At 35.9% G+C, this 25,768-nt stretch overlaps 1 protein-coding gene across 6 annotated transcripts in view; it reads left to right on the top strand.

Moving 5' to 3' along the window:
• LOC117954580 (sickle tail protein homolog) overlaps positions 1-25,116 on the top strand; it is a 77,080-nt gene extending 51,964 nt beyond the window's left edge. For 3 of the 6 annotated variants that reach the window (XM_034888485.1, XM_034888488.1, XM_034888490.1), the window contains 13 exons: positions 322-458; positions 1,062-1,209; positions 1,958-2,252; positions 3,160-3,282; positions 4,255-4,552; positions 4,960-5,061; positions 5,514-5,820; positions 5,933-6,017; positions 6,269-6,472; positions 6,951-7,046; positions 20,265-22,214; positions 22,681-22,800; positions 23,992-25,116. In XM_034888485.1, coding sequence (XP_034744376.1) covers positions 322-458; positions 1,062-1,209; positions 1,958-2,252; positions 3,160-3,282; positions 4,255-4,552; positions 4,960-5,061; positions 5,514-5,820; positions 5,933-6,017; positions 6,269-6,472; positions 6,951-7,046; positions 20,265-22,214; positions 22,681-22,800; positions 23,992-24,843 — 4,717 coding nt within the window. In that variant the 3' untranslated portion in view covers positions 24,844-25,116. The remainder of the gene's footprint in view (positions 1-321; positions 459-1,061; positions 1,210-1,957; positions 2,253-3,159; positions 3,283-4,254; positions 4,553-4,959; positions 5,062-5,513; positions 5,821-5,932; positions 6,018-6,268; positions 6,473-6,950; positions 7,047-20,264; positions 22,215-22,680; positions 22,801-23,991) is intronic. The other 3 variants (XM_034888486.1, XM_034888489.1, XM_034888487.1) reach the window with 3 other exon arrangements.
• Positions 25,117-25,768: the final 652 nt, after the last annotated feature.

Below are 25,768 nucleotides of genomic sequence, written 5' to 3' on the forward strand. Positions count from 1 at the left end.
ATATATAAAAGCAGAATGGGTAACCAGTCTGAAAGGTTGTAACAGTGTTCCAACACAGTGTAAGCATCAGAAAGCTGTTTAAGAAGAAATGAAAGTCCGACTGAAATACTTATAACAAGAAATGGGTTCTCTGTCTAGAGGGTTGAAGCCAAAACTGGCTCTTAAAAATACCATACAATTTTATTCTAACTTAAAGGCCACAAACAGAAGAACTCAGGAAAGAACCCTTAAAAGTACTCTCTGCTGCCATCTAGTGTCTACAGTAGACCATTACATTCATTTTTCTGCCTGTGTTGACTGTTGAATGCCTTTTTGTCTCAGTGAACTGGAGGACTATGTGGACCATTTGCAACATAGCTCCGCCTCCAGTCCCGACCAGCTGTCAGTCACTCTGAGAGACGTGGAGGAGGGAGCGGTCAACCTGCGCAGGATTGGAGAAGCTCTGGCCATCCTTAAAGGTCGTGAGTTTGGGTTTTTTCAAGACAGGACAGAATCAAACAGTGTCTCTCTGTGTGCTACGATGCATTGGATCAATACTTTGGATTTAATTGGAATCATCACATTTCATCCACCTTCAATTATTTGAAAGGGAGGTATTAATGCGATGTCGTTCATTATTTTTCTTTTGAGGCTAAAGCTAACAATTCCTACACTTGTAGATGTGAATGTAAAGGGTCACATTGCATCAGCAGGTTTTAGTTTTCATAGAGTTTATTTTTTTCTCAGTAGAGAGTAGTTCCACTTCCGTCTGTGGATCGTCCAGAGTATCTGGACCTGTTTTTTTAATGCTGTGAGCCCCATAAACATATTATCTGATTGCCTTTTATCTTAAAATGACTGCAGGCAGTTGTGTGTTCCACTTTCTGTAGACTGCACTTCTGGACTGTTTACCATGATAAACTGTAAGCATTATTGAGGAACATTTCCACGGCAATGGCTCCATGGGAAGAAATTGACTGTGTTTGTAACACTTGATTCATAGATTTTGAAATAGTTGTGTTTACACAGAGTAAAGTTCATTTTTGATTTCATTGTGTCTCTGCTGTTTGGTTGTCCTCCAGGTGACTATCCAGAGCTGCAGGGGAAGATGCGCTCCGTGCTGAGGCTGGAGGTGGAGGCCGTGCGCTTCCTGAAGGAGGAGCCTCATAAGATGGACTCCATGCTGAAGAGGGTCAAAGACCTGACTGAAGGCCTCAGTCGTCTCCGCAGGTGCTCATAAACTTTACGCAGAAGTATCGTAACCGTGTCCATGCATGGAGACATCCGGTCTGACGCACTTTTCAGTCTTTTCATCATGCTTCATCTGAGCGATCGCCCCCGAATTGCAAATAAAAGTACTTAATACACATCTAAGAATCTACGTGTGAATTTTCATATATCTACATGGATATTTACATGACTAACTTACATACGAAAGTGACTTTGATGAGAAAAAGCAGTAAGAACTCAGATGGCAGTAAAACTTTACATTCAAAGTGGAAATTAAGGAGCTTTTACCGCATAATTTGGAGTGTCTGAAGCATGCTATTTCATTGTGAATAAACAGAAGTACATTCCTGGATGAGTTGAGAACATTGATGTTAATATGGGGCAACTTGTTATAATGGTTAATACCCCGGATAACCAACAGCGCCCAGTGATATAAGAATATATGAGATAGGGATGTCCGTGTACAGCCAAGGGTAGCGCATGGCCAATTAACTGGTATTAGCTTCATTTTGCTGGTTCTTGTTAAGTCGGAGCTATATTATTTGGTTAAAATGACATTCCGTTAGAAAGGTAAAAAGTTTCACTTAAGTTTGAGAACATTAAATCAACTGAAAACATGTCAAGACAATTTATATTCGTATTCAGAAAGAAACTCTGGTTAGACACAGTTCTGTTAAAACAGTTGTGTTTGGCAGGAGAATAATGCTGATGCGTAAATAGCCATCTCTGTCCTCCATGACATCAACAGGTATGTGTCAGAGTCAGCCACGCAAGCCAGACCAGCCCACGTGGAGCCTGTAAAGACTGACCAGGGCCCCTTGAAGACCCAGAGCCCACAGGGTTCCCCCAAACCACAGCCTCGATCCTCGGTCAGACCTCCTCTGCCCAGCCCCTCCCTCTCTGTCAGTCAGGCGGGCTCGGCCTCCCCCATCATGGCCCGCAGAATGAACACAGCAGCACCCACAGTGATCCAGCCCTCCCAGCACCACCCCGGCCCCCCACTGACACCCACTCATGGACGAGACTCACCCACTGTGGCTAAGGTACAGCACTGGCAATTGGTCCATTCGCTGAATGATTATAACATTACAAAATGTGGGACTGTGTGCATAATAGGGCTGCACAATATGAGGAAAATATGCGATAACATTGAATATCGCAATAAAGATATTACTTATAATAAATAAATAATAAAACAGCAATAAATAAAACAGTGAGGTGTTCTCAGTCCTGCCTTTCTAATGCTTTCAGCATTCTGCTAAATACATATAAAATAAACATATTGCTACTTGAATTAAAAACAAATGGAAGGAACAACATTATTTTGTTGAATATTGAATTAAATATAAAAGGCACCTCTAAAAAACAATTACAGCTACGTTTTAACCCTCCTGTTGTCCTCGGGTCAGATTTGACCCCTTTAAAAAATGTCTAAATCTGAAATATGAGTTTCTTTTTAACCAATTTACCACAAAAAATGGATTGGATTCCTTGCAATGCTCTTTGCAAATACAATTGATCACTTTTATTCCTCTGATCTTAACTATTAGTCAAATAATTCACAATTTCTGCTTTTTTTAACTCAAATATTAGGTACAATTCTATATAATGAGGGTTATTGACCATGAGTTCCCAAAAAGTTGTGTAAAACTAATGACAGTAAGGGGATGTTAGTTAAAACGAACACAAAGTCTGAAAAAGGGACGAAAATGTCAAACTTTTGTCAGTTTTTGACCCAGGAGGACAACACAAGGGTTAAAGTGCAGTTTTCTACTAATATTTTCTTACCCGACTGAGTCAAAAAATCTCTTGGGTGTCTTTTGCGAAATATTGCAGCTTTTCAAGTGTTCATTGCGCCTGTTGATGACATAAAATAAAACTCTATTGTGCAGCCCTAGTGTATACATGCTACAGATTTCAGAACATGAGACATGTGGTTGTGCTGTGAAGGTGAGTCCTCGCAGCAGAGAGGGCAGCCCTGCCCTGCAGAGGAGACCGGGACCTCTGCAGTCACCAACACAGGAGAGCCCCGCTGACCGGACCACCATGAAACACTCAGAGACACACACTGGGGTCAGTGTTAAATATATACGCACTTACTATATACACGCTTCAAATGTTTTGGTAATTAATGGCTGATTATCAAGTTTAAGCTTGAGGGATTGCTCAAACTTTCAAATGTCAAATAGTTTAACAAGTGTCCGGTCAAGCTTTTTTTGACATCCGTTACTCACGCGTCTCACTGCACAGATACGCTACGCTTTTATTAAATGTCAAATCAATCCCCACTGACATTACTCATTATATTTAAGCTGGTATTACATTCTCTTTAACAAATGTTTTTATCCCTCTTCTTGTCCTTGGGTCAAATCTGACCCATTTTCAAAAAGTTTCCATATCAGAAATGTAGGTTTCTTTCACAAAATAACGTGAATGGTTTCATACAACGTTCTTCACAAGTAAATTAAATAATCATTTCACAACTTTCATTGAATTTGGGTGTTTATTCAATTTTAATGCATGTAAAGACAAATTGAAAATAGAACGTTGAAAAACATAGGAAGAAAATGTAAAAAAAATGACAAAAACATTGGAAAAGCTTTATAAAAACATCCAAAACCGCAGAAAAATATTGACAGAAACTTCAAAAAAGTGTCAAACAAGACGACCCAGAAAAACTAAAAGTTGCACAGTCAACACAAGGATTAATTGTTTTTAACTGCTCTTTGATATTTTAGAGGATAAAGAAAATACATTTTTACAGGGATAAATATCCTTTATTAAAACACTAAATAGCCCAAAAATACACAATATTTCATTCATAGAAAATTACATGAAAGTTACTTTCCTGTTTTTTTTTTGGCACCACAGCTGGAATATTAGTTTTTCCCCATTTTTTATAGTGTACTTTTATGACTAAATTGAGCCCACGTTGTTAGCCCAGTGGATAGGTAAGTGAGTACTCCTCAAGTTTTAGGCCTGATAATAGTTTTAAACAATCCCCCGGCTGTCATCAACCTGTGTGACTCTGTGTGTCCCCCTCAGGCTACAGAGAGACAAACTCCAGAGGGAAGTCTGAGTGTACAGCCTGGCAGTACGAACCACTCTAGCACCAGCCAAGCCAAGCGGTCAGCCAGCTGTGACACCAGTCAGCCTCCACCCACCAACACCAACACAGACTGTGACCAGGTCCTCCAGGAAGCCCTGCCAAGCCTGATTAAGTCCATCCCTGATCTAAATGTGTCCGATACCAGAAAGGGTTGCTCTGATTCTGCCTCAGGACATATCACCTCCACTGCATCGGCGTCAGAGCAGCACATGGGCCTGGACCCGACACTGCAAGGTACAATCCAAGTCACTGAAAACACATTGGCCTTAATGCAACTACGCTTTCTTATTCTCATCCTGAATCTTTCCGACTATTTCCTGTTAAGTTTGTACATACAACTGTTCCTAGCCACATTCAGGAAGAACGGAGGATTTATTAACAACTGCTAAATTGTACAAGTTTCAATGCGTCATTAAGCCATCAAAATATGACAAAATAGATGATAGTTTTCTTTTGAAGAGCTAATTTCAGTACCAGTCTGTCCAGGTAATTATTTAAATATGACTATAATAAACACAAGCATAATATACATTTTTGTTAATCAAAGTGTCAGAAATAACAGAAAAAAAGACAGATTTCTTCCAAACAAGGTAACATTTTGACCGATCATGCTAACTGCGGTGGGTGTGTTTGTGCGGCAGCCTCCGTGGAGCACCAGGCCCTTCTGTCTGACTCCAAGGAAGACACAGCTCCGCAACTGACGGATGAGGGGGACTCCACCCAGTTACAACCCCCAGGCAGAGGTATGATACCGGTTTGAACAGAGAAAACAAAACACAGCCATGTGCAATTTCTAGGACACATTATGGTACACACTCTCAGTCTATCATTGGATATGAAGTGGCTAAAGAGAGTCCTGATCCAATATTTATATTTCCCTGTGACAGCAGCACTTCAGTGGTGTGGTACAGCACGAGCATGAGTTGGCTGCTGTGTATCGGTGTGTGACACTAAGTGGTTCACATGCTTGTCGGAACACAACGGGTTTAAACTTTTGAAGGCTGAGAAAATGCTGAGAAATGGGTCTGGCTTTTTACCAGTCAATCATTCAGCAAGATAACCCATCCCTTAAATGCACAGAATGCGTATTTAAAATATACGTTTATATATATATTTCATGACCGGGCACATATCCTAATTATTTTCTCCCAAAGTAACTAAATGACGGATAACTTTGATGTTTGGATTTGTTTAGCTCCAGCAACAGCCTCACAGCTTCCTGCAGCTGCTGTGAAGCCTCCTCCTTCAGCTCCTGTATCAGCTTTTCCATCATCTGCTACCTTAGTTCCTCCATCAGCTACTCCATCAGCTTCTCCCTCAACTTCACCATCCGCAGTTCCATCAGCTTCTTCCTCAGCTTCCCCATCAGCTTCTCCCTCAGCTTCTCCCAGCAACAGGCGGCCACAGGTGGAGAAACCCCGTCGCACCAGTGTCGAAAAGGAGATTAAGCAGAGTCCAGAGAGGGCCGGCAAGTCTTCTCCTCCTCCTCCGCCTCCACGAAGGTTAGTTCATGACTAAAGATCACCTGCAGACCACGGTTTCTGCCAGGCTTTTTAAAGTCAATTATAAATCACCTTAAATGCATTATTAGTATTTTTCTTATTGTCTTCCCAGGTTCCATGCTGTCAATTCAGGTCTGACCACTGGACGGTCAGGAGAGGTGATTGTCACCACTAGGAAAGAGCCGATTGGAGCCCAGGTATGTGTGTTTGTATGTGTGCGTTTGCACATGCACGTGCTGCGCGGATAGCTAAAAAGACTATACATTGGAAATCTGAGGAGACTTGAAATAAGCTTAAGTGACTTGAAAGTATCCAGAGACTTTGATGCAGTTTATATATTTAGATACAGTACATGTCACAAAATAATGAAACTACAAATTGTGCCCTGTCTTAAATAATGGCAAAGAAGCAACAGCAACTGTGTTTTTACATCATGAATCTGTTTAAGGATGAGGGTGTGAAAGAGCCGCCTGTGGTTCCTCAGCCCAAACCCCTAAGACAACCACCAGAGGTGAAACCCAAACCCCAGATGTGCGCCCCTGCACATCTGGCTTGTTCCACCTCCACCTTTTCTACAGCCTCACCACACAGGGAGGACGACGAAGAGGAGGAAGAGGAAGAGGAGGACAGTAAATTCATGAAAGAGTTGCAGGTATGTTATTCATTTGCGGCTCTTTAAAACTTAAGGAGATCAAATACTTAACCAGGGAAACTACATGGTGGTGTAGTGAGAGAGCAACACATGGCTCATAGTGGCCTTTTTTGATGAATAACATGCAGTTAAAATACATATTTCACATATAACCTGTGTTTACAGACTGCTCATTCTAACATAGTGAATCTGCCCACGAACCTTCAAGTTAAATTTGGTATGATGAACACGATAAAGCAGTGATTCCCAAACAGGGGTACTTGTTCCCCAGGGGGAACGTGGAAAGATTGTGGAGCAAGTCAACTAATAAAAAAAAAAAATGGATGGAAATGGGTGCTCAGCCCAGATATGTGGGAAACCACTGTGTTGAAGCATTGAGAAAAGGTCTTTAGCATCCACTGCATCCTTGTGCTTCTGCCCCAACCCCTGTCTCCAAAACCTTAACCTTGCCCATGGACCCTCTGCCCCTGTCACCCAGGTGTTTCAGCAGAAATGCACTGTGAGGAATGTAGGGAGCAGAGGTGCGGCTGAACTTCCAGCCTCTGATTTTCAGAGCAGAGGGATGGAGTCTAAGGTAAAAAGAAAAGAAAAAACATCTAACAGTAGGTCTACTAATTATTAACAACTCAATATCCAGAACAGACTTTTTAACTGAAACCTCAAAATTTGGCTCCCTAAAATTATGAGTGCATGTTTAAGAAAATCTGCAAACTTTTATTAAAGACAACACCAGAGTGTTCTGGCAAAGCAGCCTACAAAAAGACACTCGTCTGCCAGAAAAAGAATGTTTTAATCCACAATGAGTTAAAAATTGGGATTTGTGTTCTAATTTTAATCATTTCTAACTACACTTAACATACTGTGTCTTACGGTAGTTCCTCAGTATCACATTTAATACAATAATATTAACAATAAAAAATCAAATAAGTTAGGTTCTCACCTGGCTACAATGGGTTACCTTGTTTGTAGTTTGCCGTGAATATGTTCCTGGTCTTAACTCACAACAGCTAATATTTTTGGAATAACACATTTACATTGACTAATTGCCTCTATGTTGCTCTGTCTCTCTCTCTGTCCATCATTTATGTCAGTAACTAGTGCAGTACTTGTTTAAAATGTGTATTTTCAGAACGAGCAGATTGCTTGGCCTGTGCTATTTTCTCAAGAACCGCTCATCCAAACAACTACACAGTCAACACTGCACTTCCGTGGGTCCTGAGCAATACACCTGTCATGGCATAGTTGAGTCCCCTAGCAATGCAAGAATAAATGGCATTTGGATGAAAAAGTAACTAAAAGAGTAATGAATGAGTTGGTAAAATGGGTGGGTCAAATTAGGGAGTTTCAATCAGCTTATCAAGTTATATACAATCCTAGGCGCTAGTTGGAGCAGTGCTTACCACTGTGCCACCAAAATAAAGGGTGTTTAAAACATTCATAGCATAGTATGTAACATAGCAAGTCCTAGTAAAGATGTTTGAAAAAAGTCATAGTATAGCATGTTGAAAAGAAATACGAAAAAGTCATAGCATTGTATGTTACAAAACTGATTTAAATCATAGAATAGAATGTTCATAGTATGTTGAAAAAATGAAAAAAATGTTAAAAAGAGTGATCAAAAATTCACAATATAGTATGTCGTATAAATTATATTATAGTAATAATACAGTATGTGATACAAAAGTCATGGTATAGTATGTCAAAAAAAGTGATAAAAAATTCACAGTATTGGATGTCAAAAGAAAATCATAGTATGTTGAAACAATTTATAAAGTCACAATATATCATGTTGAAAAAAGTGGTAAAAGTCACAGTATAGTATGTCGGCAAAAGTGATAAAATTCATAGTATAGAATGTCAAAAAAGTCATGTCATAGTATGTCGAAAAAATTGATAAAAAGTCATGGAATGTCTACAAAAAAATGTAATTGTATAGTATGTCAAAAGAGTCATAGTCTATCATGTTGAAAAAAATAATGAGTCAAAACATAGTATGTTAAAAAAAGTAATGAAAAGATCCTAGTATAGTATGTAGAAAAAAGTGTGTAGTATGTCTAAGAAGTAGTGGTTTATGGTTTAGCATTTTTTTCAACACATAGTGTGTCGAAAAAAGTCATAGTATAGCATCTTGAAAAAAGTGACAAAAAGTTATAGTTTAGTACGTCGAAAAAACTTGAAAAAAGTCAAAGTGTAGTTTGTCGAAAAAAGTCATAGTATAGTATGTTGAAAAAAAGTTATAGTTTTAGTATGTCAAAAAAAGTCATAGTATAGTATGTCGAAAAAAGTGACAAATAAGTCATGGTATAGTATGTCGAAAAAGTCAAAGTATATATAAGATTTCGAAAAACGTGACGAATAAGTCATAGTATAGTATGTCGAAAATGTGAAGAAAAAAGTCATAGTATAGTATGTCGAAAAAAGTCATAATATAGCATTTCGAAAAAAGTGAAAAAAAGTCTTAGTATAGTATGTCGAAAAAAAAGTCGTAGTATAGTATGTCGAAAAAAGTCATAATATAGCATTTCGAAAAAACTGAAAAAAAAGTCATAGTATAGTAAGTTGAAAAAAAAGTCGTAGTATAGTATGTCGAAAAAAGTCATAGTATAGTATGTCGAAAAAAGTGACAAAAAAGTCTTAGTATAGTATGTCGAAAAAAGGTGACAAAAAAGTCATGGTATAGTATGTTGAAAAAGTCATAGTATATATAGAATTTCGAAAAACGTGACGAATAAGTCATAGTATAGTATGCCAAAAAAAGTCACATTATAGTTTGTCGAAAATGTGAAGAAAAAAGTTGTAATATAGTATGTCGAAAAAAGTCATAATATAGCATTTCGAAAAAAGTGAAAAAAAGTCATAGTATAGTATGTCGAAAAAAGTCATAGTATAATATATAATGTATAATATAATGTAAAAATATTTTATAGTATTTCAAATAAAAGTGACAAAAATATTATAGTATAGTATGTTAAAAAAAATCCTAGTATATTGTGCCGAAAAAAAACAGGAAATAGTGTGTCGAAATAAGTTATAGAAAAAGTAATTTGAGAAAAGTGACAAAAAAAGTCATATTATAGTATAGTATGTCGAAAAAAGTTATAGTATACTATGTCGAAAAAAGTCATAGTATAGTGTGTCGAAAAAAAATCATAGGATAGTATGTCAAAAAAGTCATAATGTAGTATGCCGAAAAAAATCATAGTAAACTATGTCGAAAAAAGTCATAGTATATAGTATGTTGACAAAAGTGACAAAAAAGTCATAGTGTATAGTATGTTGAAAAAAGTCTTGGTATAGTATGTCAAAAAAAGTGACAAAAAATCCATAGTATAGTATGTTGAAAAAAGTGACAAAAAGTCATAGTTTATATGTTGAAAAAATTCATAGTATGTCAAAAAAACGTGACAAAATAGTCATAGTATAGTATGTCGACAAAAAGTTAGTTTAGTATGTCGAAAAAAGTCATAGTATAGTATGTTGTCAAAAGTATTAGTATAGTATGTTGAAAAAAGTGATTAAAAAGTCATAGTATAGTATGTCAAAAAAAGTAACAAATAAGTCATAGTATAGTATGTCGAAAAAAGGTGACAAAAAGTCATAGTATAGTATGTCAAAAAAAGTAACAAATAAGTCATAGTATAGTATGTCAAAAAAACGTGACAAAAAAGTCATAGTATAGTATGCCGAAAAAAGTCACAGTATAGTATGTCGAAAAAAGTCATAGTCTAGCATTTCGAAAAAAGTGAAAAAAGTCATAGTATAGTAAGTCGAAAAAAAAGTCATAGTATAGTATGTTGAAAAAAGTCATAGTATAGTATGATGAAACAAGTGATAAAAAATTCATAGTACATATTTTGATTAATTTTATAGATATTTAAAAAAACATAGTATAGTACGTCAAAAAAGTGACAAAAATATCAATCAGTATAGTGTGTCCAAAAAATCCATTTAAAAGTCATATTATTGCATGTCGAAAAAAGCACCAAGGCTTGACTGGGAATTGAACCAGAGCCTGCAGGAACTACTTGGTGGCTGTTTAGTGGCACAGTCTTTACCCCTGAGCTACCGGGACATAGAAGAAAGCCCCTCAAAAACATTTACAGCATCCTATGTTGAAAAAAAGCCAATAAAGAGTCAATGTATACTAATTGTAAAAAGCTTTAAAAAAAAATATTTTATAGTATTTCAAATAAAAGTGACGACAATATTATAGTATAGTATGTTGAAAAAGGTTATAGTATACTATGTCGAAAAAGTCATAGGATAGCATTTCGAAAAAAGTGACAAAAAAGTCATAGTTTATATGTTGAAAAAATTCAGAGTATGTCGAAAAGTGACAAAAAAGTCATAGTATAGTATGTCGAAAAAAGTCATAGTATAGTATGTAGAAAAAAGTCATAGTATAGCATTTCGAAAAAAGTGAAAAAAAAGTCATAGTATAGTAAGTCGGAAAAAAAGTCATAGTATAGTATGTCGAAAAAAGTTATACTTTAGTATGTCGAAAAAAGGAACAAAAATGTCTTAGTATAGTATGTCGATAAAGTCATAGTATAGCATTTCGAAAAAAGTGACAAAAAAGTCATAGTATAGTATATTGAAAAAAGTCATAGTATGTCGAAAAAAGTGACAAAAAAGTCATAGTATAGTATGTCGAAAAAAGTCATATTATGTCTAAAAAAGTGACAAAAAAATCATAGTATAGTATGTCGAAAAAAGTCATAGTATAGCATTTTGAAAAAAGTGACAAAAAAGTCATATTATTGCATGTCGAAAAACGCACCAAGGACTTGACTGGGAATTGAACCAGAGCCTGCAGGAACTACTTGGTGGCTGTTTAGTGGCACAGTCTTTACCCCTGAGCTACTGGGACATAGAAGAAAGCCCGTCAAAAACATTTATAGCATCCTATGTTGAAAAAAAGCCAATAAAGAGTCAATGTATACTAATTGTAAAAAGCTTTAAAAAAATTATTTTATAGTATTTCAGATAAAAGTGACAACAATATTATAGGATAGTATGTTGAAAAAAGTTATAGTATACTATGTCGAAAAAAGTCATAGGATAGTATGTTGAAAAAGTCATAATGTAGTATGCCGAAAAAAGTCATAGTATAGTATGCCGACAAAAGGTCATATGTAGAATGCGGGAAAAAGTCATAGTATAGTATTTCGAAAAAGTCATAGTGTATATATAGCATTTTGAAAAAAGTGACAAAAAAGTCATAGTATAGTATGCCGAAAAAAGTCATAGTATAGCATTTCGAAAAAATTGACAAAAAAGTCTTAGAATAGTATGTCGAAAAAAGTTATAGTTAGTATGTTGAAAAAAGTCATAGTGTAGTATGTCAAAAAAAGTGACAAATAAGTCATAGTATAGTATGTTGAAAAAGTCATAGTGTATATAGAGTTTCGAAAAAAGTGACAAAAAAGTCATAGTATAGTATGTCGACAAAAGTGACAAAAAAATCATAGTATAGTATGTCGAAAAAACTCATAGTATAGCATTTTGAAAAAAGTGACAAAAAAGTCATATTATTGCATGTTGAAAAACGCACCAAAGACTTGACTGGGAATTGAACCAGAGTCTGCAGGAACTACTTAGTGGCTGTTTAGTGGCACAGTCTTTACCCTTGAGCTACCGGGACATAGAAGATATCACGCCAAAAACATTTATAGCATCCTATGTTGAAAAAAGCCAATAAAGAGTCATTGTATACTTATTGTAAATAGCTTTTAAAAACAATATTTTATAGTATTTCAAATAAAAGTGACGAAAATACTATAGTATAGTATGTTAAAAAAAATCCTAGTATATTATGCCGAAAAAAAAACAGGAAATAGTGTGTCGAAATAAGTTATAGAAAAGTAATTTGAGGAAAGTAACAAAAAAAGTCATATTATAGTATAGTATGTTGAAAAAAGTTATTGTATACTATGTTGAAAAAAGTCATAGTGTCAAAAAAAAATCATAGGATAGTATGTCAAAAAAGTCATAATGTAGTATGCCAAAAAAAATCATAGTAAACTATGTCGAAAAAAGTCGTAGTATATAGTATGTCGACAAAAGTGACAAAAAACGTCATAGTGTATAGTATGTTGAAAAAAGTCTTGGTATAGTTTGTCGAAAAAAGTGACAAAAAAGTCATAGTATAGTATGTTGAAGAAAGTGACAAAAAGTCATAGTATAGCATTTCGAAAAAAGTGACAAAAAAGTCATAGTATAGTATGTCGAAAAAAGTGACAAAAAGTCATAGTTTATATGTTGAAAAAATTCATAGAATGTCAAAAAAACGTGACTAAATAGTCATAGTATAGTATGTCGTAAAAAGTTAGTTTAGTATGTCGAAAAAAGTCATAGTATAGTATGTCGTCAAAAGTATTAGTATAGTATGTCAAAAAAAGTGATAAAAAGTCATAGTATAGTATGTCAAAAAAAGTAACAAATAAGTCATAGTATAGTATGTCGAAAAAGGTGACAAAAAAGTCATAGTATAGTATGTAGAAAAAGTCAAAGTATATATAGCATTTCAAAAAACGTGACAAAAATGTCATACTATAGTATGCCGAAAAAAGTCACATTATAGTATGTTGAAAAAAGTCATAATATAGCATTTCGAAAAAAGTGAAAAAAAAGTCATAGTATAGTAAGTCGAAAAAAAAGTCATAGTATAGTATGTCAAAAAAAGTCATAGTATAGTATGATGAAAAAATTAACAAAAATGGTAATAGTATAGTATTGTTGAAAAAAGTGATAAAAAATTCATAGTATATATTTTGATTAATTTTATAGATATTTAAAAAAACATAGTATAGTACTTCAAAAAAGTGAAAAAAATATCAATCAGTATAGTGTGTCCAAAAAATCCATTTAAAAGTCATATTATTGCATGTCGAAAAACGCACCAAGGACTTGACTGGGAATTGAACCAGAGTCTGCAGGAACTACTTGGTGGCTGTTTAGTGGCACAGTCTTTACCCCTGAGCTACTGGGACATAGAAGAAAGCCCGTCAAAAACATTTACAGGATCCTATGTTGAAAAAAAGCCAATAAAGTGTCATTGTATACTAATTGTAAAAAGCTTTAAAAAAAAATATTTTATAGTATTTCAAATAAGAGTGACGACAATATTATAGTATAGTATGTTGAAAAAAGTTATAGTATACTATGTCGAAAAAAGTCATAGGATAGTATGTTGAAAAAAGTCACAGTATAGTATGTCGAAAAAAGGAACAAAAATGTCTTAGTATAGTATGTCGAAAAAGTCATAGTATAGCATTTCGAAAAAAGTGACAAAAAAGTCATAGTATTGTATGTCGAAAAAAGTGATTAAAAAGTCATAGTTTATATGTTGAAAAAATTCATAGTATAGTATGTAGAAAAAAGTCATAGTATAGCATTTCGAAAAAAGTGAAAAAAAGTCATAGTATAGTAAGTCGAAAAAAAAGTCATAGTATAGTATGTCGAAAAAAGTCATAGTGTGTCGAAAAAAGTCGTAGTATGTCGAAAAAAGTGACAAAAAAATCATAGTATAGTATGTTGAAAAAAGTTATAGTATACTATGTCGAATAAAGTCATAGGATAGTATGTTGAAAAAAGTCACAGTATAGTATGTCGAAAAAAGGAACAAAAATGTCTTAGTATAGTATGTTGAAAAAAGTCATAGTATAGCATTTCGAAAAAAGTGACAAAAAAGTCATAGTATAGTATGTCGAAAAAAGTCATAGTATGTCGAAAAAAGTGACAAAAAAGTCATAGTATAGTATGTCGAAAAAAGTCATATTATGTCTAAAAAAGTGACAAAAAAGTCATAGTATAGTATGTCGAAAAAAGTCATATTATGTCTAAAAAAGTGACAAAAAAATCATAGTATAGTATGTCGAAAAAAGTCATAGTATAGCATTTTGAAAAAAGTGACAAAAAAGCCATATTATTGCATGTCGAAAAACGCACCAAGGACTTGACTGGGAATTGAACCAGAGCCTGCAGGAACTACTTGGTGGCACAGTCTTTACCCCTGAGCTACTGGGACATAGAAGAAAGCCCGTCAAAAACATTTATAGGATCCTATGTTGAAAAAAAGCCAATAAAGAACCATTTTGTAATAATTGTAAAAAGCTTTAAAAAAAAATATTTTATAGTATTTCAGATAAAAGTGACGACAATATTATAGTATAGTATGTTGAAAAAAGTTATAGTATACTATGTCGAAAAAAGTCATAGGATAGTATGTTGAAAAAGTCATAATGTAGTATGCCGAAAAAAGTCATAGTATAGTATGTCGACAAAAGGTCATATGTAGAATGCGGGAAAAAGTCATAGTATAGTATTTCGAAAAAGTCATAGTGTATATATAGCATTTTGAAAAAAGTGACAAAAAAGTCATAGTATAGTATGCCGAAAAAAGTCATAGTATAGCATTTCGAAACAAAATTACAAAAAAGTCTTAGAATAGTATGTCGAAAAAAGTTATAGTTAGTATGTTGAAAAAAGTCATAGTGTAGTATGTCAAAAAAAGTGACAAATAAGTCATAGTATAGTATGTTGAAAAAGTCATAGTGTATATAGCCTATAGCATTTTGAAAAAAGTGACAAAAAAGTCATAGTATAGTATGTCGACAAAAGTGACAAAAAAATCATAGTATAGTATGTCGAAAAAACTCATAGTAGAGCATTTTGAAAAAAGTGACAAAAAAGTCATATTATTGCATGTCGAAAAACGCACCAAACACTTGACTGGGAATTGAACCAGAGTCTGCAGGAACTACTTGGTGGCTGTTTAGTGGCACAGTCTTTACCCCTGAGCTACTGGGACATAGAAGATATCACGTCAAAAACATTTATAGCATCCTATGTTGAAAAAAAGCCAATAAAGAGTCATTGTATACTAATTGTAAAAAGCTTTAAAAAAAATTATTTTATAGTATTTTAAATAAAAGTGACGACAATATTATAGTATAGTATGTTGAAAAAAGTCATAGGATAGTATGTTGAAAAAGTCATAATGTAGTATGCCGAAAAAAGTCATAGTATAGTATGTCGAAAAAAGTCATAAGATAGTATGTTGAAAAAAGTCACAGTATAGTATGTCGAAAAAAGGAACAAAAATGTCTTAGTATAGTATGTCGAAAAAAGTCATAGTATAGCATTTCGAAAAAAGGGACAAAAAGTCATAGTATAGTATGTCGAAAAAATTGATAAAAAAGTCATAGTTTATATGTTGAAAAAATTCATAGTATGTCGAAAAGTGACAAAAAAGTCATAGTATAGTATGTCGAAAAAAGTCATAGTATAGTATGTAGAAAAAAGTCATAGTATAGCATTTCAAAAAAAGTGAAAAAAAGTCATAGTATAGTAAGTTGAAAAAAAAGTCATAGTATGTCGAAAAAAGTGACAAAAAAGTCATAGTATAGTATGTCGAAAAAGTCATAGTATGTCGAAAAAAGTCGTATGTCGAAAAAAGTGACAAAAAAATCATAGTATAGTATGTTGAAAAAAGTTATAGTATACTATGTCGAATAAAGTCATAGGATAGTATGTTGAAAAAAGTCACAGTATAGTATGTCCAAAAAAGGAACAAAAATGTCAGTATAGTATGTTGAAAAAAGTGACAAAAAAGTCATAGTATAGTATGTCGAAAAAAGTCATATTATGTCTAAAAAAGTGACAAAAAAATCATAGTATAGTATGTCGAAAAAAGTCATAGTATAGCATTTTGAAAAAAGTGACAAAAAAGTCATATTATTGCATGTCGAAAAACGCACCAAGGACTTGACTGGGAATTGAACCAGAGCCTGCAGGAACTACTTGGTGGCTGTTTAGTGGCACAGTCTTTACCCCTGAGCTACTGGGACATAGAAGAAAGCCCGTCAAAAACATTTATAGCATCCTATGTTGAAAAAAAGCCAATAAAGAGTCATTGTATACTAATTGTAAAAAGCTTTTAAAAAAAATATTTTATAGTATTTCAAATAAAAGTGACGACAATATTATAGGATAGTATGTTGAAAAAAGTTATAGTATACTATGTCGAAAAAAGTCATAGGATAATATATTGAAAAAGTCATAATGTAGTATGCCGAAAAAAGTCATAGTATAGTATGTCGACAAAAGGTCATATGTAGAATGCGGGAAAAAGTCATAGTATAGTAAGTCGAAAAAAAAGTCATAGTATAGTATGTCGAAAAAACTGACAAAAAAGTCTTAGTATAGTATGTCAAAAAAAGTTATAGTTTAGTATGTTGAAAAAAGTCACAGTATAGTATTGCGGAAAAAGTGACAAAAAAGTCATAGTATAGTATGTTGGAAAAAGACATAGTATAGTAAGTTGAAAAAAGGAACAAAAATGTCTTGGTATAGTATGTCGAAAAAAGTCATAGTATAGCATTTCGAAAAAAGTGACAAGAAAAGTCATACTATAGTATGTCGAAAAAAGTCATAGTATGTCGAAAAAAGTGACAAAAAAGTCATAGTATAGTATGTAGAAAAAAGTCATAGTATGTAGAAAAAAGTCATAGTATGTCGAAAAAAGTCGTAGTATGTCAAAAAAAGTGACAAAAAAATCATAGTATAGTATGTTGAAAAAAGTTATAGTATACTATGTCGAATAAAGTCATAGGATAGTATGTTGAAAAAAGTCACAGTATAGTATGTCGAAAAAAGGAACAAAAATGTCTTAGTATAGTATGTTGAAAAAAGTCATAGTATAGCATTTCGAAAAAAGTGACAAAAAAGTCTTAGTATAGTATGTCGAAAAAAGTCATACTATGTCGAAAAAAGTGACAAATAAGTCATAGTATAGTATGTCGAAAAAAGTCATAGTATAGAATTTTGAAAAAAGTGACAAAAAAGTCATATTATTGCATGTCGAAAAACGCACCAAGGACTTGACTGGGAATTGAACCAGAGTCTGCAGGAACTATTTGGTGGCTGTTTAGTGGCACAGTCTTTACCCCTGAGCTACTGGGACATAGAAGAAAGCCCGTCAAAAACATTTATAGCATCCTATGTTGAAAAAAAGCCAATAAAGAGTCATTGTATACTAATTGTAAAAAGCTTTAAAAAAAATTATTTTATAGTATTTTAAATAAAAGTGACGACAATATTATAGTATAGTATGTTGAAAAAAGTCATAGGATAGTATGTTGAAAAAGTCATAATGTAGTATGCCGAAAAAAGTCATAGTATAGCATTTCGAAAAAAGGGACAAAAAAGTAATAGTATAGTATGTCGAAAAAAGTGATAAAAAAGTCATAGTTTATATGTTGAAAAAATTCATAGTATGTCGAAAAGTGACAAAAAAGTCATAGTATAGTATGTCAAAAAAAGTCATAGTATAGTATGTAGAAAAAAGTCATAGTATAGCATTTCGAAAAAAGTGAAAAAAAGTCATAGTATAGTATGTCGAAAAAAGTGACAAAAAAGTCTTAGTATAGTATGTCGAAAAAAGTTATAGTTTAGTATGTTGAAAAAAGTCACAGTATAGTATGGCGAAAAAAGTGACAAAAAAGTCATAGTATAGTATCTTGGAAAAAAGACATAGTATAGTATGTTGAAAAAAGGAACAAAAATGTCTTGGTATAGTATGTCGAAAAAAGTCATAGTATAGCATTTCGAAAAAAGTGACAAGAAAAGTCATAGTATAGTATGTCGAAAAAAGTCATAGTATGTCGAAAAAAGTGACAAAAAAGTCATAGTATAGTATGTCGAAAAAGTCATAGTATGTCGAAAAAAGTCATAGTATGTCGAAAAAAGTGACAAAAAAGTCATAGTATAGTATGTCGAAAAAAGTCATATTATGTCTGAAAAAGTGACAAAAAAATCATAGTATAGTATGTCGAAAAAAGTCATAGTATAGAATTTTGAAAAAAGTGACAAAAAAGTCATATTATTGCATGTCGAAAAACGCACCAAGGCTTGACTGGGAATTGAACCAGAGCCTGCAGGAACTACTTGGTGGCTGTTTAGTGGCACAGTCTTTACCCCTGAGCTACTGGGACATAGAAGAAAGCCCGTCAAAAACATTTATAGCATCCTATGTTGAAAAAAAGCCAATAAAGAGTCATTGTATACTAATTGTAAAAAGCTTTAAAAAAAATTATTTTATAGTATTTTAAATAAAAGTGACGACAATATTATAGTATAGTATGTTGAAAAAAGTCATAGGATAGTATGTTGAAAAAGTCATAATGTAGTATGCCGAAAAAAGTCATAGTATAGTATGTCGACAAAAGGTCATATGTAGAATGCGGGAAAAAGTCATAGTATAGTATGTCGAAAAAGTCATAGTGTATATATAGCATTTCGAAAAAAAGTGACAAAAAAGTCATAGTATAGTATGCCGAAAAAAGTCATAGTATAGCATTTTGAAAAAAATGACAAAAAAGTCTTAGTATAGTATGTCGAAAAAAGTCATAGTATAGCATTTCGAAAAAAATGACAAAAAAGTCTTAGTACAGTATGTCGAAAAAAGTCATAGTATAGCATTTCGAAAAAAATGACAAAAAAGTCTTAGTATAGTATGTCGAAAAAAGTTATAGTTAGTATGTTGAAAAAAGTCATAGTGTAGTATGTCAAAAAAAGTGACAAATAAGTCATAGTACAGTATGTTGAAAAAGTCATAGTGTATACAGCATTTCGAAAAAAGTGACAAAAAAGTCATAGTATAGCATTTCGAAAAAGTGACAAAAAAGTTATAGTATAGCATTACGAAAAAGTGACAAAAAAGTTATAGTATAGTTTGTCGAAAAAAGTGACAAAAAACTCATAGTATAGTATGTCGAAAAAATTCATAGTATGTCAAAAAACGTGACAACAAAGTCATAGTATAGTATGTCGACAAAAGTCATAGTATAGTATGTCAAAAAATGTAACAAATAAGTCATAGTATAGTATGTCGAAAAAGGTGACAAAAATGTCATAGTATAGTATGTCGAAAAAGTCAGTATATATATAGCATTTCAAAAAACGTGACATAAAAAGTAATGTGAGATAATGCAAACTCCACGCAAATAGTGCCAGCCCAGAGTTGAAAAAAGTGATAAAATGTATAATAGTATAGTTTGGCAGAACATGCAAACATAAAAACATTAAAAAGTCTTTATAGTATGTCAACAAATGGATAAAAGCGACATAGTATAGTATGTCTAAAAAGTGATGAAAGAAGTAATAGTATAGCATGTGTAAAAAAAAATAGCCATTGTATAGTATTAATATAGGTTAATATATGATCCTACTGATAGAAATCAGAACATCATGACACTAAACTTGTGCTACCTTTCTGACATCTCTTGGTTTTGAAAAACATAGTAGCCATGGTTCAGATTAACTCTTCCATCACTGTCAAAACTTAATAATATTGTTACGTTTAGGATGTTGAGGACATTTATTGCGACATTTAAGATGGGGACAAAACATTAACTTAACTTGATGGCAGGCCCAAACTGCCAATAGGAAAAGTGTGGTGAAAACTTTTCTTTTCTTTTCTTAATGTTTGGATTAATAGCCTTCAGCTCGCCATCCTGCGTTTGGCTTTTCAGGTCTTTCATATCATTTTCAATGGGATTGATCACTCTTTGCCTGAGCACACACACACTCACATCACAATACAGCACATAAACACAACCCTTGCCTACATAGGTAAGAGATGCAAAGACACAAGATAGCTTATATGAACACTAGTCTATAACAGCACTGGAAAAACAATGGACATGTATTTTAAGTAACACTGGGATATAAAACACTAAATTTAATATTTTTGAGGTTAATTGTTTAATCTTGCTGTTTCTAATCATAGGTGACTACAGAACTGTCAAATTATAATGATTTGCCAGGTGGAAATAAGCAATGGAAAAAAGAAGAGAGGACATCTACCGATATAAAGATTTCAGAGTTAGCAACATCTGACTACCAGTCAGTTTCTCAGATGGTAATAACAGATGGCTGCCCTCACAAATTCGTAACAGCAGTGGGACTGGAAGGACACATGGAAGTAAAGAAAGACAATGTCAACCCTGATGAGAAGGAAACAGAGGAGAATGAGCTGAAACAGTCTCCTTCCTCAAACTGTGCAAGAGTAGATAAGGCGTTGGTACCCCTACCTGTTGCTTTCCAAGATGTTCAGACTGTCCAGAAGAATGAGGAGGTACCAACAAGAACCCAAAAGAAAGCAGAGAAGATGGAGATACTTGCAGTGACAACTTCACAAAAACAAACTAATCTTACTGTGAAAAGTTCAGATCGGATTAACAAGGAGGTTGTTGGACAGGTGTGCTCCCCAACCTCAGCAGAAAGGAAGGTCAAGTTGACAACAGTCGTTACTCTTCAAAAAGAACAAAATCAAGCTACTGACACAAGTCCTGAGCAGACAAATGAAAACTCTGTCAAAGAGGTACCGGCTGAGAAGAAGTCAAACCTGATGGTGGTTGTAACTCTACAAAAAGAAAACACTCCGGAGGATTGCTTGATAAAGACAGAGCAGGATAAGTCCCTGAGCTCAGACCCGGAGTGTGTAGCTTCTTCTCCTGCCCTTAAACTTTCACGCCAGAACTTTTACCCCAGGGACCAATCTCAATACACAGAAGAAGGAGGTACCCTGAGCCTCGATATTTGGGACAATGAGGGACCTCCTCCTCCACCACCTCCAACTGGTAAAATCAGCCTTAGAAACTTCAAGACCTGGAGTCCAATAGTCCGGACACAGCCCAAAGAGGAAGACCTAGCCGAAATGACTGCAGATGGGGACAGCACCGGTGAACCCCTTTATCTGGGTTTCCAGGACAGTGATGACTCTGAAAACAAACCTATTATCATTTTCTTGAATGAGCCAATGGACATTCAGTCAGCCTACAAGCGTCTGTCTACCATCTTTGAATGTGAGGAAGACTTTAATGGGATTCTCTTCCCAGAAAATATTGAGGAGGAAAAGGAGACAATGCAGGATGAAGAGAAACAGGACATAGGAAAAATGTGCGTCACCGAATCAGATATTGGCTTAGACCTTAAAGACTTCACAGGAAATGGTCAGATGGCTCTACATATGGAACATCAAAAAACTTCAGGGCATAATGGCTCAATTTCTGAAAACCAAGACCAGGATAAACCAGACTTGCCTGGAAAGCCAGAGACCAAAAGAAAATTTAAATTTAAGTTTCCCAGAGACAAACTGGCTGCAATTAGCCAGGCCATTCGAACAGGGACAACCAAAACAGGAAAGAAGACTCTTCAGGTTGTTGTCTATGAGGAAGAGGAGGAGATCACATCGGACAGAACGTCAGCTAAGACGACCAAGAAGAAGACAAAAGAATCAAAGAGGTTTGAGACCAACAGTACCAAACAATTGAACTTGGGTGAAGGCAGCATCTGTGACAAAGACATCAAGGTCTCCTCTCCCATTGATACCAGACACTCAAAGTCACGTAGCCAAAGGAAGGAGCTCTGCAAAACTACACTCGACTCCATCGACAGTCTGGAAGAGTCCATTAAACAGTTGGAAATCAGTGTGGGTAGTATGTCTGCCCCTTCCTCCCCATCCTGCAGCATTGTGTCTTCACTTCCTCTGTCCACCGGGTCTTCTGTTGACCCCACTGACAGAGCTCAGCTTAAAGACAAAGCCAAACGAGAAAGGGAGAGAAGCCCCTCCAAGAGGCCAGCCTCTCAGATCCTCAAGGGCCCAAATCCACCTCAGAGTAAGAGGGCCAAAGCACAGCCTCCACAAAAAACTGGGAAAACCTCCACCAAGAAACAGGTCTGGTGTTCCTCTGCCTGCGGAGCTCGCTTGCTTCAGTGATGCTGGGCTGGTGGTGGGCTCTCTGCTCTGTTATTTTCCTCCCTTGTATGAATTGCTTTTGCAAAAGTAAAAACATTTTCAGCTCATGCAGATGGACATTTTCCTCAGTTCACATCACCCTGCACACATTTCCTGTCTGTTTGCATCCAATCACATCTTTGATAAATTGACTTGCTGTTTTTCTATTTCAGCCTGCATTGATGACTGATAAACTCCACTATGTACACATGTTCCCTACATGTGCTGCTATGGTTTAACAACTTGGAAATGATGTCATCTTTGCCTGTTGAATCTGATGCTTTTAACAAGTTTTTGTGTTGGGGCTGCTGGTACACAAATGCTGGATCTCCTACATGTTTTTTTTGTTTTTTTAATAAGACCAGCCGATACTCACTAACCTTGTGATTATGCATCTCCTTGCTAGACCTCCAGCAGCAGCGCCAGCTCTTCTGCTCAACAACTCCAAACCAAGTCTCGCCCCTCGCCCTCCTCTGACTCGCCAGAGAAGACATCTAAGGGCCAGCAGCAGGCCACCCAGAAGCAGGTAAATGAGCTCTGAGAGACCTGAGTCAGCTTACTGAGGGGGATTACTGTAATGCTCCAACAAATGGCAACTTGATTTGGACTGTTTATAACATTGCAAAGTTAGGGTTAGTCATCAACCTTTGACCTTTTGTTGTCAAGTATCAGTACATTCAACCACTTAGTGGTGACTAACAGGGTCAATACAAGCCTCCCATCATCATAATTTAAAGAAAATGAATAATGAATAATGTTTCCACTTTAAAGAAATCACCCCGAAATATGCAATCAACAAGCAGAAACTTGGGGTTAAGGCATGTGGAATAATTCTGTGTAAATTTCATTTGAGATAAATAGCTTAGATGTGGGTGAATGTGTACCGTTTCTTGTCTGTTTTATATATTAACAATTAGTCAATAGCTTGGAAAAAGAGTGAATGCAGTGAGTTTTTAAATGTATTGATCTCATTTCTGCGATGGTTCATATCTGTCTTATCTCGTGTGGTCTATCTCTAGTTATATCTGTCTGTGCATGTCCCTCTTCACCTCGGCTCCTTTCTTTCAGGATACACTCCCTGATTTTGTGATATTACCAATGTATGCCTCCATATCCAAAATCAGCTGTTGTTTTAGAAACTCAGCCCAGTTGACAGTGGAGTTTCTGGATCAGGGAGTGGATCTCGACCTGCATGTAGCCTGCATGTTCACTGTGTACACGCGTGCTTCATCTGGCAGTGAGTTGTGGAAATATTACCCGGGTGTCAAAGACTCTCAAAACGTCTTGTTCCTCAAACAAGGAAACAGAAAGTCACCATTTACAAATATTAATAATTCAGTTGAAACCTCCGTCATCGATTACTCTCACATTTATGTCTCCTGAAAGTATATGTCATCGTGTCAGTACAGCATGTATGTTGTGGTCGGTGGCAAGACCGTTTAGAGAGTTTATTCAAGTCTTTCATGACAAGTTAAAATAATTACAAAACAAGTTATCCTGAAAGTATTTTATGTCTTTTAATCATTTTCTGTCACAGACATCTTGTTTGTACATGAACTTTGTGGTGTGAGATGAGTGGACTGTATCATTTCTAGCGTTAAGAAAGAGATTGGCTGGCCAAACCCATAGAAGTAACCTTTCTGAGTGTTCTTCTCCTTTCCTGTAAGCTGTGTGTTGTTGGCTTTGACTTGCGGTATCCCGTGATGTCTGTTTACAGGCGGACGGCAGAAGCAGTAGAGCAGCCGGGGATAGTAGCCATTTGCTCGTTGCTTTGCGTGCCTCTAAGATCCCAGCCCTGTGCCATAGCTCCGGCAAACACCCGTCTGCCTCTCTGTCCGCTCCTCACTGCTCAGACACCACCGAACTCTCCTCCTCCTCTTCCTCCTCTGCTTCTTCACCCTCTTCTTCCTCCACCCCCTCTTCTGGGAAGGACTCTCTTCTGTCTCCGCCTTCAAAGTGTGCCTCCCGTTCCCCTTCTGCTTCCTGTGCCCAGCCTTGTAGGCAACAGGCTTCTCTGTGTCCCCTATCCGCTTCCTCTACGGTGAAAAACACGTCAGACTCCCGGCCTCGCTCCCCCTCTCTGTCCTCGCCTTCCTTTTCTGTCCCCGCTCCTCCTCACAAATCTTTTATCCCGTCTCTGAATCTGAGTCGTCTCCTCCCCTCATCCAGCCACGTCTCGTCGCCATCCCACGCTAGCGCCGGTCTGGCCCAGCACGGGCCCAGCAGCGGCAGCAGCAGCAAACGCCAGCACCACCTGACCCTCACGGCCACTTCCAGCGCCGCCCTCGCCTCCCAACACAGCTACTACACTTCCTCCGTCTACTCTTCATCCTCGCCCTCCTCCTCCTCCACCTCCTCCTCTCTGTCCCCGACCTCCTCCTCCTCCTCCCCTCCCTCCCCATCCCCGTCCCCCTCCTCCACTCTCCTCCCCGCCGTGGCGAGTCCCGGGGCGGGGAGCGTCCGATTGTCGGCGTCCAACCCCAACTCTCCGGGTCGCGGCAGGAAACGCGGTGGGAGACCCGCTGGACAAGTCCTGCGCACGGCGGCGGCCTCTAAGGACACGGCGTGAAGTACTCATCTACCATTCAGACTTTGACAATATATGTAAGTGAAGCGTACACATGATGACAAAAGAAGCTAAATTGCACTTTGTTCCTACAGCAATATTGTGTGATGTTTACCTTTTGCCCTTTTTGGATGGGTTGTGGACAAAGATATCGCTGGAAAAAATGCACCGACCGATACATGGCCTGGTAAACAATATTGGCCGGTTATAGCTTATAAATGTTTCTTTATATATGTCATCTGACAGTGAAGCACAGGCATACCAAAGACATATTTAGGTTGTATAAAACTAGCTCTGTTTATTTTATTATTTCTATACAGAGAGAGTGAAGGAGGTGTCTATAAGGCAAAGCAATTTATTCTTATGGCACAGTTCATACACAAAGGCAATTAAAAGTGCTTTACATAAGCATACAAAGAAAATATATCAGACAATTGTGTGTTCCAACACAGACCTGAGAGGAGAGCTAAGTTGTAACAAAAAAACAGACATATTTATTTTTTTAAAACAACTTGTGTGCCTGGTCACAGGGCCTCTGAGCCTTTAAATAACAGACATCCTTATAAAATGTTTGTGATCATGTTGAAATGAACATCAGCTGATATGTCGTCAAAAAAATTGATGCTTTCATATTGATATGAGTCAGCCTCAAAAGTCTCTCTAGTCCCCTGTGTTATTAGTAAATTTAGCAAAACTCCCCAGCCTTCATCCAGGCTTTGTAAGATAATATGTCCAAAGACTGGGGGGGGGGAGGCTTGGCCACGCTTGATAAATATAAAGAACGCATGTTTTTGCTACACTGCTAGCAAAGCACGGACACGTTTATGAATGGAATGCCGAGGAAACGTAGAGCAAGCAAGCACTACCCACAATTGGATTTTCAGGAGCTGACTGCCAATCTCCCTGTTAAATCAACAAAGGGGGGGGG

This window comes from Etheostoma cragini, chromosome 12 (genome assembly GCF_013103735.1).
Source record: "Etheostoma cragini isolate CJK2018 chromosome 12, CSU_Ecrag_1.0, whole genome shotgun sequence".
NCBI classification, from domain to species: Eukaryota; Metazoa; Chordata; class Actinopteri; order Perciformes; family Percidae; genus Etheostoma; species Etheostoma cragini.